The sequence below is a fragment of the Opisthocomus hoazin genome, chromosome 2, assembly GCF_030867145.1.
Source record: "Opisthocomus hoazin isolate bOpiHoa1 chromosome 2, bOpiHoa1.hap1, whole genome shotgun sequence".
Lineage (NCBI taxonomy): Eukaryota > Metazoa > Chordata > Aves > Opisthocomiformes > Opisthocomidae > Opisthocomus > Opisthocomus hoazin.
This window is the reverse complement of record NC_134415.1, coordinates 79,819,642-79,838,332: the sequence shown is the minus strand read 5'-3', so window position 1 is coordinate 79,838,332 and position 18,691 is coordinate 79,819,642. Positions and strand designations below refer to the sequence as shown.

Below are 18,691 nucleotides of genomic sequence, written 5' to 3'. Positions count from 1 at the left end.
TTACTTTAAAACAGATGCTGGTCTTATTTCTTCTGCTAAAATCAGTTATATATCATTAGAGATTTAAGTCGTCTTTCACTCCCTGCCTTTTTCACTTTCTCAGGATGTTCCTTTCTTCCTTAAGAATATAGTGAATTTTCATACAGCAAAAGAAAAGAAATCAATTTCAGATCTCCTTTTCCGCCTTTTGTTCCTCCTCTCTCTAGCGACACTGAGTTTTATTTGCCAGACTAAAAGACGAGCTGACATTGTTATTAAGACTAAGCAGCAAAATGGTACTGATTTCCTTTCTTTCAGATCTCTATAAAAATGGTCTTCAGAGAGCTAATTTTGTACCATTCATTGCAGTGCTGAAGGTAAGGAGAGTCACTTGTTAAATGCTTTTCAATTTTGCCTGCTGTATTAATAAATTAGAGATTTGTGTGGAATTGCTTTGACCATAGAATCACTTAGGTTGGAAAAGACCCTTAAGATGATCAAGTCCAACCGTTAGCCTAGCACTGCCAAGTCCACCACTAAACCATGTCCCTAAGCACCAAGTCTACATGTCTTTTAAATGCCTTCAGGGATGACGACTCCGTCACTTCCTTGGGCAGCCTCTTCCAATGCTTGATAACCCTTTCAGTGAAGAAATTTTTCATAATATCCAGTCTAAACCTCGCCTGACGCAACTTGAGGCTATTTCCTCTCGTCCTATCGCTAGTTACTTGGGAGTAGAGACCATCACCTGCCTCGTTACAACTGCCTTTTGGGTAGTTGTAGAGAGCAATAAGGTCGCCCCTCAGCCTCCTCTTCTCCAGACTAAACAGCCCCAGTTCCTTCAGTTGCTCCTTGTAAGACTTATTCTCTAGACCTCTCACCAGCCTCGTTGCCCTTCTCTGGACACACTCCAGCCTCTCAATGTCCTGCTTGTAGTGAGGGGCCAAGTACAGGGGCACGATCACCTCCCTACTCCTGCTGGCCACACTATTCCCAGTAGGAGGCAGGATGCTGCTGGCCTTCTTGGCCACCTGGGCACACTGCTGGCTCGTGTTCAGCTGGCTGTCGACCAACACCCCGAGGTCTTATTCTGCCAGACAGCTTTCCAGCCACAGTATATTGATACTAGTTTTCACATAAGGTGTATATGCTTTAACTTCTTGGGGAAAAAATAATTGAAGGTAAGGCAGAAAGGAACTCATCCTTTTTAGAATTAACATATCTTGAAAGCTGTATATTTTATAGTGTGACAAAAAATTACCTATTTGACTAAGGTAGAAGATTTTGGTTGTTTGAATAGGATTTTCTTACTGGTTTGTATATGCTGTGTGATACAGTATTCCTCTAACAGTTAAACTTTGTGGTACTGAGGACATCTTACATTTATTACGCTACAAAAACTTGTTGTTCCTTTGTTGTAAGCAAAGCAATGTTTGGTATGTACCCCTCAATTACCTTGTTTGTGGGTTTTTCTTGTGTGTAAGTGGTTTTCTGAGTGGGTATTTGGGAGGCTTCACATAGTGTTCAACATGCAGCAGTTCTGAAGCAAGCATCCCGGAGTCTGCATGTTGTGGTGTGGCAGGCCGTACTTCATTTAGATTAAAAAATGTAGCATCCTTTTTCAACGTGAAGAATACAGTCAGTGCTTATTTTACTGTTAAAAAGAACGTGTACTGAACTCACTTTGAAGTTCTGGCCAAGTTGTAGATATTTTTAATTCACAAGCTATGATTGTAGTGTTACGTTGTTGGGGGCTAGCATACAGCTCTTGTGTCCTGCTCCTCCTCGATTGACAGGAGATGTAAAATGGAAATAACAGCACTTCCCTACCTCACAACAGTATTGTCAGCATAAATACCTAAATAATGTTAGCTATGTCAATATCTAAGATAAAAGAAAGGTAAGGTAGACTTTGGGGTAGGTTTGGCTTAGTGAGAAGAATTTTGGAATTGCGGAATAGATACATTGGTTGGAAGTTTCTGTTAAGTGGTCAGCAGTAAAGCAGTGATATACTCTCCTGTGTATCTCAGAATGGCTTCGTATAAAGTCAGGGAGGTTACCAGTGAAAGTGGTTCTTACCTGGATGGCTTTAGAAAAGTAAGAAACGTGAAAATAAATGAACAACCATTTCCACTTCAGATTCTTGAAAAGGGTTAATTCTGTAGCTGGCTGCATTGGATGCAGAAGGGGTCCTGATCACAGAGTGTTTTCAAGATCAGTAGTACTTTCATGTGCATTTGCTTTTTCAAATGCAGCATCCATGGCAAATCTTTCTTTTCTATATATTTTTCCTTGTTTGACTCTTATTTTTATTTCTTTATAAATGTAAGGCTCTTGCATTTCATTGGTGATCAGACTTAAAGATTATATATCATATATGCTTATTTGTAGTTTCCTTTTTTCTCTTTTTGGCTAGCTGAAAAAAAAAGTGAAATGTAGTTTATGCATACAGAGCACCTCAACAGGACTGGGAAAATAATCTAAATTTTTAGAAGGGACCGTGTAGATAAAACACAAAGAGAAGCTGTAAAAGTGGATTGGTTTAGAGCTGTGACAGGGGATGGAGTAGTGCAAAAAGAAACAAGTAGCACAACCCAGACTAGAGGTAGATGAACATTATCATAATAACGAATGAACAGAGAAAAAGGTTTCATTCAACGCTCTATTCACAAGGTCCTTTCTATAATGCTGGATTATGTCTCGTTGTTTTTTCCCCTGCATCTTTGTGTTTTAATGCTGCTTTAAGTATATCTGCCTTTAATGTCAGTTTAATAAATGTTACCAGTATAATATGGTTCTTTCCCAAAAACATAGTGCCTGAAAGGTGGATCAGAGGAAGCTTAACAAATGCTTCTCTCAGTTGGAAAGTGGAAGGGTAATGGCAAAGTATGAAGAATAATAATGAAAAAATTTCCAAATCTACATTTTGAATTCAACACCTCAGAAGTGGTCATTAAAAAAACCACAATGGAATGTGTTTTAAAGTAAGATTTTAACAAGTGGCCATTGCAAGGGTGTGGCTAGAACTAAATTGATATTCTGGCTGTGGTGGTTTGAGAAATGCAGATTTAGGCCTCCCCAACATGTCCCATGGCATCCCTGTATTTTTTCTCGTGTCAGTAGCATTAATGGTTGGAATAGCTTCTGCATCAGCTGTTTATAATTCCACATATGAGTTTAGGAAATTATATCTTCCAGGGTTTTGCATGGAAATAAGATGGAAAAAATACTGCATTGTGTGCTTGCAAATGTGGTTTACTGTCTTCTGTACCTTCACCTGATTTCACATGCTGTGTGTGTCAGTCTCATCTACCCTGTCCCTGGCGGTGGCTTTGACAGCTTGGACTGACTTCTGTCTTGGTTTTCTCTGGACTCAGAGCCTTCTGTTGGGCTTTAGTTTGGGGTTTGGTGAATGGGGGATTGGTTTTGTTTGTTTGTGAAACTATTTTTTATGATCATAAATCTTCAAATAAGGCTTTAGCACTAGAAGTAGTTCATGTTCGACACAGGAGCTTCAAATTCCTTTAAGCATTCTTGGAAAGATGGGATGGCTGGAAAGTATTGACAGTACGTTTCTGGGAAGAGATGCTTCACTTGATACAGATTTCAGGCTGTTTCCATTCCCTGTAAATGGAACTCATAGTTCCTAGCTACTCTGGTAACTGTTACACTAAAATCTTTCCCTTCAAATGGTCAAAAGAAATTGTTTCTTTCCCACATCTAGAATTACCCATGTTCATCATTGATTTTGTTGTTATTTTTGTTTTCTTCAGGTTATGTAATTCCAGTAGGTGTTTCTGGGTTCCTATTGCTTACAAAGATAGCTACAAACCAATTTTTGTGGAATAAGCAAAAAGGCGAAACAGCACGCTAGGGAAGATACAGTTGTTTTACAGAGTTGGCCTGTATTGCCTTGCTAGGTGGTAGATTACGGAGGACAGGGGACTGCTGAATGCCTGCAGTGGGAGGTGCAATTGAGAAGTTCCACTTTTTAGGTCCACATAAAAGCTCCAGGTCCTACAACTGGTGGTCAGATAAAAGCTCCAGGTCTGTGTAGCTGGGCAGGCCAGTAAGACTGCTGGCAGCAATTCCTGCCCTGCATGTGTCCCCTGCCCAGTTCTGAACCTATCCCAGTGTTCTGATCTTTTGAAATCTTAAATAGTTTGAGATCTAATTTGTCAGTGATTCTTTAATCCTGTAACTTAAAGGGGTAGTTTTCATAAACAGGGAAAAACTCTCAATTGAGCAGTTTGTCGTTGTGGCTAAAATTCTTTGGGACACAATATTCTATATGGAAGGGCTTGTTTCTGCAAAAGATAAGAGTGCTTCTTCAGTCCATGAAATTTTATAGAGATAAAGAGAGTTACAGAGATAAGAAGTATTAGGAAGGAAAATCTTCTAATTCTGTAATTGCAATTAGACGATTAGATTCAGTCCCTTCTGATTGAGCTTTTAATCTTGCAGCATCTCTTACCGAGCATTTTAAAGTGCACAGAACTCCAAAGTGATATTTTTTTTTTTCCAAAGGCAGTTCTTGAGAAGAAAAACATTCATTGCTCGCAGTTACTTTGTTCAAATGCTTAGAGGAGGAACACTCCAAAAATTGTTAACCTAAACTGATAAGAGATACAAAAAATTTTTGAACGTTTTAGTACAGGTTTACAAAAAGCTGTGTATCTTCAACAACTTGATGGAGGATCTGAAGTGAGGCGCTTCAAAAAAAGAGAAAGAATGCTTTAATTTACTGGTTTGGCTGTAATTTTGGCAACATTTTAATTTTTGCAGACATTTAATGAAGACAGTTACCTCAACCCTTCACTGTTTTGGAATCCTAATTCTAATGCAGTGACTGGTTCAATGCTTCATTCTTCGGACAATCAGGAAGGAAAGCTCCTGGAATAGTTTCTTGTGTAGAGTCTATAACTGAAGTGAGCAGTTCGTGAGCTTCCAAAGGTTTCCTGGAACCGTAGTGTGAAGTTTTAAAACGCCAAGCTGAGTTGAAATACCAGATATGTAACTTCTGCATTTTGTCAGGTTTTAGTCATGCAGTAGACCTGCACTGCACTAATTCTAACTGCAAGTCAGGAATTTTTAGAGTCTTTTGTAGCCTGAGTATAGTATGTAGAAGGTACAGTTTTAAAATTAAATATTTGGCTTTGGTGACTTGCATTTTGCTTATACTAAAGAATCAACTAGAAACCTGTTGTCAGTAGGATGTGAAATTACCATAAGCTTACTATAATAATTTTTTTTTTTTTTATTCTGCTATTAGGGACCAAATCGTTATTTATTTTAAAACTACTTGGTTAAAATGACTCTTCGACAGTAAGCATTGTACACTCCTCTCAAATAGAAAGCAATGTATTTTTATATGCTGTATTGTTCACTGTCTTTCTTGAAATCAGTTAATGATTATTGACATTATTGCATACTCCAGTTGGTTTTAATTAAAATATACCCTTTCTTTCAAAGCAAGAAATGGAGGAGTTTGAAACTGTTTTCATGTTTCAAGAACATAGTTTGAATATGCAAAAAATATTTGTTGAAAATATTTAGAGCTGTCCCTAAAGAAATTGTGGGAGTTAGTTTTGTACAAAGGCATTTGGTAGATAGAAAATGTCTTTGATGGTGTGCTCAGCTTTTGTCCAACCACCTGTGTGAGAAATGCGGGGATTTGTTGATTGGCGGATCTGCCTCTTTCCCCGCCAAAAAAAGTCATCTCCTTGATGAAATTGATTTGTCAGTTTGTTCCAGTCTAATGGTGTGATAGCCCAGCAGCTTTCAGCGTGTTGAATAGTTAAAACCTGCTTTTGAGGTCAGTGTCAGCCACTCTGACCCCTGTGAACTGTCACCTGAGTCAGAATTGCAGGGATTAGGCCTTTGATATTGTGATGGCTTCGCCTATCAATTGACTTTTTCATTACTGAAGATGTTGGGCCTTTTGTTTCCCTTCTTAGTATGTAACCAAGCAAACTCCTAAGTAGAAAGAGCATTTGTTCTTGTTCTCTCTCTCTCTGCAAGTAATAGAAGTGCTCATCTTTTGTGAAGCATACCTAATTAAACAGAGAAAAAAATTAAAAATAGAAAATATAGCGTGATTGCAAGTATTCTTGTGCTGAGCATCAATATTGTTTCTGGGTAACTTTAGTTTGGCAAATTTGTAAGACTGTGAACTAACAAAATGTTGTATTTAAAAAGCAAGGTGTCAGATTAGAAGTTTGCAGCTCTTTCTGCGTTCATCCTTCTAAGCCTGTGTGTGTGTGCAATTTAACAGAAGGATTATTTCCATTCCGTAGTTCACAGCACTTAACTGTTACAATCTTCTGTAATGTACCTGTAGTTTCAGTGTTTTCTCTAGATATTAAGCTGTTCAGTTTGTTTACCTTCTATGTCTGTCTTACACACACGCACTTGCTCACAGTTTGTTTAGATGCAGATCAAAAGTTTTTCTAAGGATGAAGTAGTTGCTACTGTAGCTCAGTGTCGGGCTCACTGCCTTCTCTCACTTGCTTTAATTGTTAGGATTTGCTGAGTTCTTGCTTGGTTTGTTTACTTCTTGATTAAAATGTGTAAATCGAAACATATCATAGATATGGAATAGTTGATTCCTGCTGTATCAGGGTAAATTAGCCTAATTACACGTGGCAGTTTTATTTGCTTGTGATGTAATGTGAAATGAGGTCCTGCCTCCCCCCAAAAAGCCCGAGCCAATTAATAAAGCTTTTAAGCTCTTTGTCACAGGCCACCGTGGAGGTCTGCGGAGAAGAACTTTAATCCAATAAACATTTCATTTAGATCATGAAAAGAAAGCATGAGGAGAAGCTCCTACAAGAGAGGGTGTTACCAGCAATTCCAGCCATGAAGAGATGTGAGGAATTTGTCAAATTAACCAAGAGGCCTTCATATTTAACACATAAATGTGTCAAAACTAATAATAGAATAATTTAATGTGAGTTGAACCTTATATTGTTAAAATTCTAAGAAGCCACAACTGTTTTCTTCAAAGACTTTACTGTTGAGCTGGATGGACAGGGCAAGGGGAGGTTGTGAGAAACCCAGATAGCAAATAACACTGGCCGAAGCTGGTGGGGGGAAAAAAAAGGAATAGATAATTAGGTGTAATTAGCGTGTATGAATTGTTGTCTCCCTGCCCTTGGCTTGAATAAATTTCGTAGAAAAAAACCCCTAGTGGTGAAAACGCTTTGATGTAAGAAGAGTCATTGTGGTTTGGCAGCATAAAGGCAGTGTTTTATGCTTCTTACATAATGGTTGTGATACAGAGAGAGTGAATGGACCCTGCGCCCCCCAGCCTGCTTTACAGCAAGGACTTCTGGATTCCCTTGAAACAAAATGCATCAGAAGTTTTTGGTTGTTGGTAATGAGGTAGTGGACCTCATCAGAGCTAAGCGTAAGCCATCTTTAGCCTTTGTTTAAATCTTAAACGCATTTTTTTTTTAATTCTGGGAAATCCAATTTCGTAAATCAATACTACTAGGGTTTTTTCTTTTTTTTTTTTCCCCTGCCTGCCAACAGTTCTGGCAGGAGCGAAGGCTAATACTGGGAAAAGAAATACAAATCAAGTGTTAGAAAGAAAAACAATGGCAAAAAAGAAAGCTAGACAAATAACTTCATCCGGGTATAATTCCAGTGAAGTACATGTATTAGGGGTGAATTTGACCCTTAGCTTACGAAACATGATGTTGTAAGTTCGGAGTGAACTATTGGCATTTGTTTTTCACAGAACACCACAGCTCGTTTATCAGGAGATTGAAAGTTACAGTCATTATTGGTTCTTTAGCAAAGCTGAATATCATACGGTGGTTTGTGGGTTGGTTTTGGGTTGGTTGTGTGGGCTTTTTTTATTAATACTTACTCTACAAGGAAGACTTTTTGCTAAGTGATGTGAAATGAGGAGAGCTGTTCAGTGTAATTCTTGTTGCATGGAAGTGTACTCTGCCATTCTTCTGCTCCCTGACTGGAAAAAGGAGAGGCTACTTGTCTCCTGCCCAGCACAGCCACATCTGTACCTCCTGAATTCTTTCACTTTTGTCTGGATATCTGAAATACTATTCACAGAACAGTACATTTTAAGAGTCTCTGTCTTCATTCATGCACCAGTATTTTACAAGTTAATTGTCTATTTTTCCTCTTCTTAGGGGGTAGCTGATCTGTAGCTAGACATTAAAATAGGTTACTGAAAGGTTGTACAATAGATCGTGTGTTCCGTGTGGCAGCAAGAATAGTGGGGTTTCTTAGTTGTTAAAGTTTTGAAGGCTGTAATGTAAACTTCTGCAACTTCCATTGAATTAATTTTACCTCTAAATTTATCTCTGCTAAACTCTTCTTTTTAAAGTTTAAAGTGTTCTTGTCACAAGTATAAGACAAAGATTCGTTTTAAAAACTGTATTTGGCAGTATTTGACTTCCCAGATTTCTGTGCTCTAAGTCCTTTTAAAAATAATTCACAAATAAAATGTTTGTCATCCAAAATTAACCTGAGCATTATTAGTCTCATTGATATTATGCTGTATACTTGGATGACATTTTGAAAATTTTCTTCAAAATTTGTTTGTGGGGTTTTTTGTACATTTAAAACTGGAACAAGCAGGAAGTGTCTCAGGCTATTGTAGCAATTTCCTGTATTTTGTTACTGCAAGTAATAAAGAATATGGGGAAAAAGACCATTAAAAAATTAGTTAACCCCTTAAAGCATAGCACTACTTGGTAGAACAAATAGCCTTTTGTACTTGAAGTTGATTTGATCTGTGAAAGGCAACACCTGAATATCATGCAAGACTAAGTAATTATGTCTGATTGGAAGGGTTTTTTTTCAGGTATAGGTCACAGGAAATTCAGTTAGGGTAGAGTAAGTAAAGCTAAGAAATATGCAGATTTTCTGTTGTAAGATTGTGTAAAAATTATTTACAGTTAATACTTGCATAAAGGTTAGAAAGGTTGATGAAGTGATATTTAGTTTTGCTTTACTATTCACTGCATGTCAGAATGTAATTATGACTGATTCATGAAACTGTCTTAGCAATGAACCATCTTTATTAAAATGCTGATCAAGACAAGAGCTGACAGTAATAAAGAATAGAACATTTTAGTCTTGTTGCTTTTGAATGATTGCTAATTACCCCAGAGGTCATGTATAGTGCTTATGAAGATACATTGACATTTTCTTTAAAGTCTACTGTTTCAACAACATCTGAACAGGGAGACAAAAACTGTGTGCACACCCAAGAACGCTTGGACCAAGTTTTTATCCACCACCAAATACCTGATGATTCCCTTTCTCCTTCTCTTCCCCTGAGTACATCTCATTCCCAGGGTTCTGTGTAGCAGAAAGTTAGGAGTGTTGCAAACTTGATTTACTATCTTCTTTTTTTGTTTGTTTTTTGTTTGTTCATTTGGTTTTTTTGTGTTGTTTTTAATAAGGCTAATTTTAAGCATGGATAAAAGGAGCAGCCCTGTGAAGGTGCTGCACCTATACCATGCTTACTCATGACTTAATGGTCTGGTTGATCTCATTTTAGAGCTGCACCACAGAGGAAGCGCTGCGCTGAACTTCATATGCTTCTTTCTGCAGGCTGTGGACAGAGCTGCCCGGCTCGTGAGTCCCGGCTGGACTGGTTTCACGTTCTGAAACGTGCTGGTGACTGTCGCTTGCTGATGTCTTTGAGAGTAGCCCAAAGTTAAAACCTGTGGGTATGCTTTGTAGGTCAGGAATAATTTTTTCGTGACACACTGTGTTTTGGCTTGAGAGGATGTTTGTTCTGCCACCATTATGAATCATTTGGGAAAATGCCACTTGTAATGGTATCCTTTGGATGGAGAAACCTTTTCTTGAAATTGCTTAAGAAGGAATTTTAGGAAAAAAAGAAATAAAATTGTAGTTGATAATCTAACACTACATGCAGTCAAATAACGAAAAAATAAAAATGGTGAAGTCTAGTGAGCTCTGTTTGCCTGAGGAACTCATCCTCTGCTGCTGGCTGAGGGTTCTTATCATGTGTCTACGTGTTGTGTGACACAAGAGAATTTTTCTATCTTAGGCTGGATGCAAATGTAGGAGAAGTAGTATTGTCAGTGAACAATCTTGTTTTTTTCTGAATTGCTGGAGGGCAGGAATATTAGTGATCCAGTGTATTGTTAATTGAGACCAAATCAGCAGGACAGGCATGGGGTATTTTTTAGTGAGGTGGGTTGGATTTTTTTTGGATATGAGCTAATACAAAGAATTAGATGCTGAGGATGCATTTGGAAAGGGAAAATGATACATATGTGGAAATGATGATACCTTTTGCTCAGAAAGAGTGGTTAGGAGTTGCACTTCTCAGAAAGGCATGGCTTGGTTATTAACAGTAGGTGTTCTAAGGTGCTTGTTAAGAACTGCACCAGAGGCCAAGAGTATTAATTATACAGCTTTGCATGCCTGGGGACAGGACTATACTCTTCTTTGCTCATACGGAGAGCATATTTGATACGGCAGATCACACAGAATCACAGAATGTTAGGGGTTGGAAGGGACCTCTGTGGATCATCTAGTCCAACCCGCCTGCCGAAGCAGGGTCACCTACAGCAGGCTGCACAGGACCTTGTCCAGGAGGGTCTTGAATATGTCCATGGAATGTGGAAAGAGGGGCAGGCCACTTGGGAAGAGTACAGGAACGTGGTCAGAGCGTGCAGGGATGCGACGAGGAAGGCCAAGGCCCACCTGGAATTGAATCTGGCAAGGGATGTCAAAAACAACAAGAAGGGCTTCTTCAACTACATCAGCAGCAAAAGGAAGGCTAGGGACAATGTGGGGCCACTGCTGAATGAGGCGGGTGTTCTGGTGACGGAGGATGCAGAGAAGGCAGAGCTACTGAAGGCCTTCTTTGCTTCAGTCTTCAGTGCCAAGGCAGGCCCTCAGGAATCCCAGGCCCTGGAGTTAAGAGAAGAAGCCTACAGAGAGGATGACTTTCCCTTGGTCGAGGAGGACTGTGTGAGGGATCGCTTAAGCGATCTGGATGTCCACAAATCCATGGGCCCCAATGGAATGCACCCACGAGTGCTGAGAGAGCTGGTGGATGTCATTGCTGAGCCACTCTCCATCATCTTTGAGAGGTCCTGGAGGACAGGAGAGGTGCCCAAGGACTGGAGAAAGGCCAGCGTCACTCCAATCTTCAAAAAGGGCAAGAAGGAGGACCCAGGGAACTACAGGCCGGTCAGCCTCACCTCCATCCCGGGAAAGGTGATGGAGCAGCTTATCCTGGAGGCCATCATCAAGCAAGTGGAAGAAAAGAAAGTTATCAGGAGTAGTCAGCATGGATTCACCAAGGGGAAATCATGCCTGACCAATCTGATAGCTTTCTACGATGACATGACTGTCTGGGTAGATGAGGGGAGAGCCGTGGATGTTTTCTACCTCGACTTCAGCAAGGCTTTCGACACAGTCTCCTATAATATCCTCCTAGGGAAGCTCAGGAAGTGTGGGCTGGATGAGTGGTCGGTGAGGTGGATTGAGAACTGGCTGAATGGCAGAACTCAGAGGGTTGTCATCAGCGGCGCAGAGTCTAGTTGGAGGCTGGTAACTAGTGGTGTCCCCCAGGGGTCAGTACTGGGCCCAGTCTTGTTTAACTTCTTCATCAATGACCTGGATGAAGAGTTAGAATGTACCCTCAGCAAGTTTGCTGATGACACCAAACTGGGAGGAGTGGTAGACATACCGGAAGGCTGTGCTGCCATTCAGCATGACCTGGATAGGCTGGAGAGTTGGGCAGAGAGGAACCTGATGAGGTTCAACAAGGGCAAATGCAGGGTCCTGCACCTGGGGAGGAACAGCCCCATGCATCAGTACAGGCTTGGGGTGGACCTACTGGAGAGCACCTTTGTGGAGAGGGACCTGGGTGTCCTGGTGGACGACAGGTTAACCATGAGCCAGCAGTGTGCCCTGGCTGCCAAGAAGGCCAATGGGATCCTGGGGTGCATTAGGAGGAGTGTGTCCAGCAGGTTGAGGGAGGTTCTCCTTCCCCTCTACACTGCCCTAGTGAGGCCTCATCTGGAGTACTGCGTCCAGTTCTGGGCTCCCCAGTTCAAGAAAGATGAAGAGCTACTGGAGAGAGTCCAGCGGAGGGCTACAAGGATGGTGAGGGGACTGGAGCATCTCTCCTGCGAGGAGAGGCTGAGGGAGCTGGGCTTGTTCAGCCTGAAGAAGAGAAGGCTGCGAGGGGACCTAATAAATGCTAATAAATATCTGAAGGGTGGGTGTCAGGAGAATGGGGCCAGACTCTTTTCAGTGGAGCCCAGCGACAGGACAAGGGGCAATGGGCACAAACTGAAGCACAGGAAGTTCCATCTGAACATGAGGAAGAACTTCTTCCCTCTGAGGGTGACGGAGCACTGGAACAGGCTGCCCAGGGAGGTTGTGGAGTCTCCTTCTCTGGAGATATTCAAGACCCGCCTGGACAAGGTCCTGTGCAGCCTGCTGTAGGTGACCCTGCTTCAGCAGGAGGGTTGGACTAGATGACCCACAGAGGTCCTTTCCAACCCCTACTATTCTGTGATTCTGTGAATATTTCCAGAGAAGGAGAATCCACAACCTCCCTGGGCAGCCTGTTCCAGTGCTCTGTCACCCTGAGAGGGAGGAAGTTCTTCCTCATGTTCAGATGGAACTTCCTATGCTTCAGTTTGTGCCCATTGCCCCTTGTCCTGTTGCTGGGCACCACTGAAAAGATGCACTGCTACCACTGCCTTTGCAGATGTCTGGTTTGATCTGAGTATGAAAGGCTGAAGAAACTCAGGAGGTGTGGGAATTAGGTAGTAATCATCCCAAGGTAAAGCACTGTACAGTGGACAACAGGGCCATCTGTTAGCATTTCAGGGTTTTTTGTGACACGTTGGAAACACACATCTTGAACTTGCAGGTTATCCAGTTACCTTTGACTCCCTTTTGAATTTTTCTGAAACCTTTGTTCCTCTACTTAACGATCTATCATGTTATGTACTTTAATTTCCTGAGCAGTAAACATTTTAATATCTACCATTCTTGATTACAGCAACAAAGGAATATTAGAGGTGCTTACAGGAAGAAAAATGTATTTATATTAGTCTGTATTTAATAACTTTCTGCAGTAGGTATACTGAAAGCCTAATTTTATCTATTCTATCTGAAGATTGTCATTTTAGGTGTTCTGTCTCGAGTTCAGCCATGGGGCTTTGTCTTTTTTCCTTCTGGAATGAAAAGTTTTTCTGCCACTTCAGTGGAAACGAGTGCATGATTGTGCTGTATTTTTAACTTACTAATTGTGTTTTCAATTCTGTAATTGTATTTGTTCTTTGTATACATAAATACATAAATGACTTCAAAATAAATTGTATAACTAATTAATTTTATGCATTTGAATTGAATAGAGTAAGTCAGACTTGAAATCTCAATAGACTAGAAAATCTGTTGGAAACTGTAGATGGTTCCACAAGAACGGACTAGACTAACTGTAGCTTCTACTTTAAGGATTTATTTCAAAAGGAAAGTAGAAGTTTAGCCCAAAGGAAATGAAATTTGAGAGCTTAAATCTCCATCTTAAAAAATGGAAACCGATAGTTACAGTCATGGTTTTGACAATTAAGTACTAACAATCTGAGCACTCCGGTTAGTTTTTTGGCTGTTGATTAGGATTCCGTGGTGGTGATTAGCGAGTGTGAGGATGCAATCACATCTGTAGGGTTTAATCAGTCCAGCGCTGGAGAAGTTCGTCCAAACATGGAGAGAGAAACTAGAACTTCTGTATGTAATCCTAATAGGGTTTTTCCCCATGCTGCAGGAAGATTAAGGGTAAAAAGTAGAGAAGCCTGTCATTTGTTTTATTCCTCCCTGCCTGGAATTTGCAGGGTTTGTAAATGATAGTATTGACTTTCTAGTTCCGTGAGGCAGGAGTATAATGTCGTTGGCAGCTGTGAGGGGGTGAGGAGATGCGTGGCAGTACTCACATATGCAGCCTCTCAGTGGTTCAGTAACTCAGTTCTTACAGTTGTGAGCAGTATTTATTTTTCCATACTGTGTAACTGTGTATCTGGTTTTCATTTTTCTAAATCTAGTATTTTAATTGTTTAGCTTGGACATATACAGTATTTTTGATGTGCTTTATTTTCTTCTATTATGTGTTCTGATTATATGCTCTCTTTTTAGCATTTAAAACATTTCTCTTGAAAAAAATATTTACAAATATGAACATTTTGCCCTCTGTGCTCCTCTGAGGCAGATAAGTGGATGTTTATGCGTGTAGAAACAAAGAACCACAGTGGGTACCCTTGTCTACAAACGAAACACCAAAAGTAAAAACTTATGGATCTCTGCTCAGCGCATAGCTTCTCCGTGACCTTTCTGACTCTGGCTTTGAGTGATGGTGACCGTGTGCTGCTTCGCCCTTTAGAACTCTCTCTACCAGTAGATTCTTAACTTGGAGGAGAAAGAGGGGGGTGTGTGTGTGTGCAAGCAATCCTCCCGTTACCACCCTTCAGTGCTCCGGTACTGCTGTCACACCCGTTCTCTGCTCAGTAGAGCTCAGTTTGTGTAAATAACGTTGCCTGTGCCAGTGCACGTTTGTGTGCTGTTATGTTGGCACTAATTTCTTCCACATTGTCATTTAATGATTGGTTTCTTTATTCACACTTCTGTTTGATTTTTTTTGTTGTTGTTGTTATGTTATTTTCCCATAGCACCTATAGATCTGTACTCCACTGTCATAAATTCACGTAAGAAGTTTGTTCCTACTCTGCAAAGTTTGTAATCTAACAGCAGCGATCATGTTTTAAAGGAATGTTTTCTGGGGGCATGTTGCTACACAGATGATAATGTTTTGTTTTAATGGCAGGGGCTATCCATTTTATGTATATTTATACAGTGCCGAACAGAATAGGTGTGAGTGAACTTTGAAGTGTCTCAGTAAAAATAATTAGTGACGAACAGTGGTAGATACTCACGTGAACCTGTAGAAGGGTAAGGAAATACTTGCGGCTGTTTTAATTTTGTTTAGAACATGGGCTCTAGATGGCTGGAGTACCTTCCTGAACAGAGCTTCAGTCTGGAGAGGACAAAAATGGGAAGACACTGGCTCTGAGGTCCAAGTCAGTGGTTCCTGAGACAGTAATGGGTGAAAAAATATGCTAGAGATTCAAAGTGAAATGTAAACCAGAATATGACTGAGAATGCTGGTTTCATAAATAGGAGACAGATCTGTATGTGAGAGATAGGACAGAAGTAAGCAAAGAAAAAACAACCTAAACAAAAACCAATACCCCCAAACCAAAACCAGAAATTAAGTAGGAACATGCAAGGATTAGGATAATAAAATGCCAAAAATTTTCCAAAGTACAAAGTATCTCTCTGTTCCCATTAACTGGCCTCTACTTCTATGCTTCTATCGTGTGTTACAGAAAATTGTTGTATATCAATTCTGGTTTTCCGTGTTGTTGATGTTTGGTTCAGTTGACCTTTTCATCCTTAGGAAGCAAAAAATCAGTAGGACTGCAATAACTGTATCTTATATATCTCTGAACAGGATGCTGCTATTGCCTTTTTGGCTGAAAGGTCCTATAGCTCAGAATATTTAACACATGTTTTTTAAATAAACATGTAATGTTGTATCACATTAGAATCAATAGTAGTACATTATTGTAGACATACAAGACAAGCAAGGTTCATAGGGAAAAGAAATATCTTTCGTTCAGGCAACTGTTTGTAGCTTAAAAAGGGCCCAAACACATAAATAAGCCTTTGATCACGGAAGCTCTTCTTAACTAGTGTCACTAATGACAGCAGTTTTTCCTGAACAGAGATAATACTAATGATTTTGAAAAAAGAAAAAAGGGAAGACAGAACAAATGCATCTACTTCTTAGCTCTGTGGGTAGTATTTACATGTACGGTGTTTACTTCTGGAATTCATTCACTGTAGTGTTAAATCATTAAGTCATAAAGGACTGTCAGCGCATTTAAGGAGCGAGAAGTGTAAGCAGAACACAAGTGGACTAAAATGCTGTAGCACCGAGTGCTGATTTATATTTCAGCAAGGCACAGTGAGCTGCGTAGTCTAGCCTGGCATCAGTTGGTCTGTGAGTGCGCAGAATGTCTGCTTTACTTAGCAGTCAGTAGCAGCTGAGCCACAAGCGCCGCTGTAAATATCAGCACAATAAATTTACACTAGCTATGGTGTTTAAGTGCACTTTCTTCTTCTTTCCCCCTACCATAACCATCCCACACTCTTAAGTATATGTGGTTCTGTGTTCACTCTTCTCTCTGTGTGCAGCACAACACCCTGAGAGAGCGGTAGAGTTTGTAAACCCATCTTGAAGGCCAAAGAGATGAGGCCAAATTAATGCAAAATTTCCTATCTGTGTTTTCCAGAAACAAAACCCCAAATGATAAACAGCATTACTAAATATCCAACTATCTAAAGTTAATCTGAATAATCTCATAGTCCGCATAGCTGTAGTAGTAATGTGGGGTGGGTTTTTTTCCTAGTAATGTGAAGAAAATAGTACTTGAGCTAATCTACTCCTTCAGAAAAATAAAAATCAAGTGGAAAGATGCTGAGCGTCAGTGCCTGGCAAAGAAAAGCTAAGTACAGCAGCTTTGCTGTGAAATTTCAGGAATCTTCCTTCTAGCCTTGACTGCCAGATTGATGCTGAAGAAAAGCTTAAGCATCCTCGCTCCCTTGTGCATATTATTACGTGCCTCTGGAACTTTTTTCTTCTGCTCAGTTATTCTCTTTCTTTTCATGAAAGCTTACAAAGAAAGGGAATAGATTATAATAATATTGTAGCACCAATGCTATTGTGTTTGCAGTAGCCTTAGCCCAAGATAATGATTTGATTAGCATGGCTTCTTCACTTACCAGAATTAAAAATACATGGATTTTCCTGGGATTCTGTGCAATCAGGACGATTTTTTTTCACCTTCTTTCTTCAGCTGTGTATCTTTGCGGAGTAGTTGGAGGTTTAAAATAGGTATAGAGTCTTCAGTATAAGCTAAGGGCAAAAAATGAGTGCAGTGAGTCATCACAGTCGCTCCTGAAGATATCTGTAAAGTGTAAGTCCTATGCAATGTGTTTGTTCAAAAGGGCCATTGTTCCTGAAATCACTGGTGAGAGTTCTTCTAAATTTTAAGGAGTTTTTTTTCTTGCAATTTCGTTGCTATAAATGAGATTTGACATTTCCAATTTTGATATTTGAATGGCCTCAGGGTGGCTTTGGAAAAATTGACACACAGAATATGAAATGCTTAACAAGAGCATTAAAGATAAACTAATAGTTCATAGTGCAGTGAAGGAGCAGAGTGATTTAGTGGATTCTAGCAATCCAAAGAATTTTGATGGTGTTGAATTACCTACAAAACCCCCAAGTTTTATTGCTTTAATTAAATTGTTGATAGAGGTATGCTTTCTAAAGTATTAAAACTTTTTCTCCCTTTCTTTATGGCTTTTGCTTCTAGCTGTATAACACAGAGAAGTTGTGTATGTTGGCAGATAAGTAGAACTATTCCCTTTGCCAGAGGGTGTAAAATGTTGATCCCACTGAGGTTAGTGAGAACTTTGCTCTCGGCCTCAGGCCTTGAATACAAAAAAAGCACCCTTTAGTACAGCTGGTTTTGAGTTTTCTAACAGAAGCCGTTGTGACTACTCAGGAACATCTATATCACGCTTGGAATCTTACAGGTTGTTTAAAGGGGAAAAAAAAAAGAAGATGCTTTTCTGCATCAATTCAGACCTAACAAAAATGAAACAAAGTCTTTCTGATATAGAGCTTTGATTATTCTCCTTTATGCTTCGGTCCATTTTGCAGCAAGACTTGGCGTGATTTGTATATTTGATGTCTGACTCATAAAATTTTTAATCTTCTTAGTAGAAGGTAAAGATAAAAATACTTACAATGTAGCTTATAACGTAGAAATGGTTTCGGTTGTTTCTATTGCTAGAATTTGATTGTAGTCTGTTAAACTTTTATTTCTCCTAATTTTCTGTTTCTAAATGTATATTCTTTAATGTGAAAATAATTGTTTTTACACCCCTCCCCATCAAAGCATTACCCAGAGCGAACAAGTGATGTCCACCCTCATTTCATTCCCTGAACTTCCAGTCTTTATTAATTTTCTAGTTGATGGACTTTTGAAAATGTTTTTTTTGTGTTCTTCTTTTGAATATGTGAATGATTTTGAGCTTATTTCTTTGCTTCAATAATTGTAAAAGAGACTTCCATATTGTGATCTTGAATTTCAGTTTTGCAGATGGTATTCATGCTGATAGTTTATCACAGCGGTATGGCTTCTCTCTAACATGGACAATCATGAATACAGCTTTGGCTTGAGGGAAGGTGTTCTCTTTTTTTTGTCTCTGTAGAAATACTGCAGCACAGTCCAGCTTGATTCTGGAACAGACTACAGGAAACGAGTGCTTCCTGCTGCTGGAAAACTTTACTACCTGTAAGTTTATCTATGACATGGTATTTGCCCTCTTTTTGCTTCTTATTAGCCGTTAATTTCCTAGTCAACGGGAAATGAAAAATGTGGAGTAGAATTAGCAGAGTGTGACTTTTCCTTTCTTTGCCTTCTGGTCCATTTTGTTCAGCAAACCGCCTTCCATTCTGCCTTGATATTAACTTCATTAAACTACATTTTCAGTATCCACACTAGCATCATTTATAATGTGTGACTGAATAAAAACTAATTAGATTTTT

At 39.7% G+C, this 18,691-nt stretch overlaps 1 protein-coding gene across 2 annotated transcripts in view; it reads left to right on the top strand.

Moving 5' to 3' along the window:
• AFG1L (AFG1 like ATPase) overlaps positions 1-18,691 on the top strand; it is a 78,159-nt gene that overhangs the window by 27,143 nt on the left and 32,325 nt on the right. For both annotated transcript variants that reach the window (XM_075414268.1, XM_075414267.1), the window contains 2 exons: positions 298-356; positions 18,355-18,437. In XM_075414268.1, coding sequence (XP_075270383.1) covers positions 298-356; positions 18,355-18,437 — 142 coding nt within the window. The remainder of the gene's footprint in view (positions 1-297; positions 357-18,354; positions 18,438-18,691) is intronic.